The following is a 3,293-nucleotide window of genomic DNA, read 5'->3' on the forward strand; positions in this document are numbered from 1 at the left end:
CCCATCCTAACTCGTCAAATATTGGGCACCCATTTTGAACTAATTGAACCTCCCTCTAACATTCCCAAATGTCTGTACTTAGCCCAGAAGTTCAGTGCACAAGCTGCTTTCAAAATGTCCCAAACCAGTTTATGATAAACCTGGATGGATGTAGTATTAGACGTGACTGATGTAGATTAAATCCATTTATTGAACTTCTGTCCCAGACCCCCTCCAGATTCAAGTTAACTTACAGTCCCCCAGCATCCTAGGGTGCTTTGCAACTCCCTACCTCACAGGATGGGCGAGCTAATCTTAGCCGAAGCTGTCTGCTCCAGAAGATCAGGGAGGCGTGATCTAGCACCACGCCCCACTGCCCCAGCTTCTGGCCCAAGCTCACTGCAGGCATGTGGCTGCATTTCCAGAATAAAAAATGAACGGCTGTTCACTTGCTTCTCAGTTCAATCTATGCAGCTTAGATTAACCTGCAAAGATGGAATCAATTCAGTCTTGGGCTATTTGACTGTCTGTACTTAGTCCTACTGTGCAGGCCCCATGTAAGGAGGGAAGCACTATAACATACAAATTCTTTTCTGAAAATAATTTCTTGGGCACGACTCAGTTTGTAAGAGGTATGCCTCAAGTCCAAAAAGCTGAGAACCACTGATGCAGACATTTCATGCAGATTGTAAATGGAGCAAATTGACTAGTACAGTTAAACATTTTTACCTTGGCTTTCTGGAAGAATTTGCATTTTAAAAGTTCTGCTGCTGTGGGCCTGAAAGATCAATAAAAGATTAGAGCAGAAGACAAGTATCCCACAACTACTGTAAAAAATATTAGTGAAATAGTATGTTTCTGTCATGCTTCTGAATTATTGCTGTGTATAATTTCAAATTATTTTAAAATTAATGATAGATGTGCTCCTTCACTAAAACACATGTATTACAATAATGATGCGCCTAGATATTAATGACATGGAATACAATAAATATCCTGATAGTCTGACACTTTCCTTTATAATACATGTATACTGGATGATTGAACCAAGGTTTACACAATTTCCTTTCATCCATAAGAACATAACATATGCTCCCCTAAATAACTTAATTCATGTGCCTAAACTCTACTCCAAATTAATTGGCTTCTACAGGTGAAAGGGTAATTTATTTTATTTTTTAAGAACGGTATCAACAGGTATTGGCAACTGCAGTTTTTTGGTGATGGAGACAGATGTCGACAAGGAACTAGACTGAGCTTTATCAATTTGTTTCATAAACCAACAAAAGCTGACAATTGTGCTTCTAGCCCCTGACTACAAGAAAAGCCCAAAGCAATGGCTCAGAGGTCCAAATTTAATCCTTTCAGTTACCTATTCAGTGAGTACCCACACTTCCCCACCTAAATATATCAAGTTTGAAATCTATAGCAATTTAACTCAAAAGAAGTTACCAGTTTCTTACCACAAAAGCTGCATATAAAGGTTTAGCCTGAAGGTGTTGCTCTTTCTAAAGGAGCTCCCTACTACTTAACTTCCAACTGATGTTAAAGCAAATACCTAATTAATACATATATCTGGCTGCCGAGCAAAACAAGTCCAAGTAGGTTCTCCCCCATAGATAATTTCAGCAACAACAAAACCTATCATTTTTGGCCAAAACCAAAAATATTTTTATTTGAAAATGTTGCTTTGGTGCCTGAGGTAAACTATAGTTCAGGTGCTTCATTAACTAAGGCTCACTGGTCAAATAATACATATGATGAGGCATCAGTCTCACACACAAGAGTCTGGAAACAGTAACGTCATATGGTAAAGCTAAACTAAGCTATAGCAATCTTGAGTGTTCAGACCCAGGCCCAATCATTTTGAGCCAACTCTGAAGATTAGACAAACCTAAGTGGAAAGGCATCATGAGTGTTAGTACTCTGACATTTGCATATCAGCATGGGTAATGCAGAATGAGTAACTCCTAAAACCTCCACTACCAACAGTAAACACTACTGTATGAACTCAAACCCAAGACGAGAGTCTTTCTATCCCCATATTAAACTAGGGGGGGAGGTGGGAACCTCATCTTGGTTTTGAATACAAGGCAGCGGTGGGGGCAGGTAGCTGCTGCATCTCCTACTCCAGCTCTGGGCCCAGATGTAACCTTGGATCAGGGTCAGAGTCAGACCTGCAGCCACTGCCCACCTCTACTCCCTGGCTGCCTACCATCCAGCTCTGGCAGAGCTCCAATTCCGTGCCAGCCCAAGACAAAAAATAAGTAATTGCTCTGGCCCCAGCCCCGCCCTGGTAGCAGCAGCAACAATATGAGCAGTTCTGGCTCCAGGACTAGGCTGGAGCTGCCACCACTACAACGGCTGCTACATGGCCAGGCAGGAGCTGGAACAACCATGTGTTCTGTGCCTCCAGCTAGAGTGGACTTGGGCTGGAGCTAAAGGGTTAACAGTGGCAGCAGATAGATCACCAATAATTAGATTATGTACATGCAAAAACATCTACCACTCATCTTTATAAATGTTCCATGTATAGTATCTAATTATCAGGAGGTCGTCTTAAATTCCAAGTTGATTTGTATTCAGGTAAAAATAGTATGTTATATTTTGGACTAAGAGAAGAATACTGTAACTGTTATATCTTAGCATGACAATTATGTTTATACACCAATATAATCTTGCCCTGAAAACAGCTGGTCTCTGTATCCTAAAAACAGCTGCACTTCCTGTAACACACTTCAATCTAAATCTTAAGCAGTCTACAAGTTGAAGGGTTGAGCTGAAAAGGATCAGAGTCCAGAGACTCAGATTTAAAGAGGCAGACTGCAAGAGGCTTCGGAATCTGAAAACAGTGCACATATGATCCCCGAGACAAAAGAAAGTATCTAAAGAACGGTCGGAAATTAACATGTTTTCTTGTAGTTTACACTCTTTTTTCCCTAACTATTCTTGGTGCTCCCTATTTTTCCCGCTCTCAGGTCCTAGACCCAATTCTAAATTACTGGAGCTAGAGATGAGAATAGGGCATGCTACATCTAATTCACAATTATTTTATTCTGGGTTTTTATGTCACTGTGAGACCCGTGAAATCAAACTATATCATTATACCATAATTGGCCCCACTTTTCTTTACACAAGAATCTTATAATGCTAGTAATGAAACCTCCCAAAAAGGGGGGGTTAAATAACATATTAATACCTTGGGGAATATGCTATTTACAGAAAGTGCCTCCTCCACAACTTCAACAAAAGCAAATCTACAAAATGGGTTTCTACAAAAATGACTATGATTAAAATGAAATGGGGGGGGGGGG

At 40.4% G+C, this 3,293-nt stretch overlaps 1 protein-coding gene across 3 annotated transcripts in view; it reads right to left on the reverse strand.

The window, feature by feature from the left end:
- STK39 (serine/threonine kinase 39) overlaps window positions 1-3,293 on the reverse strand; it is a 317,667-nt gene that overhangs the window by 176,548 nt on the left and 137,826 nt on the right. For all 3 annotated transcript variants that reach the window (XM_019522752.1, XM_019522751.1, XM_019522750.1), the window contains one exon: window positions 709-757. In XM_019522752.1, the coding sequence (XP_019378297.1) occupies window positions 709-757 (49 nt within the window). The remainder of the gene's footprint in view (window positions 1-708; window positions 758-3,293) is intronic.

Source organism: Gavialis gangeticus, unplaced genomic scaffold (genome assembly GCF_001723915.1).
Source record: "Gavialis gangeticus isolate Ggan-Ray unplaced genomic scaffold, GavGan_comp1, whole genome shotgun sequence".
NCBI lineage: Eukaryota > Metazoa > Chordata > Crocodylia > Gavialidae > Gavialis > Gavialis gangeticus.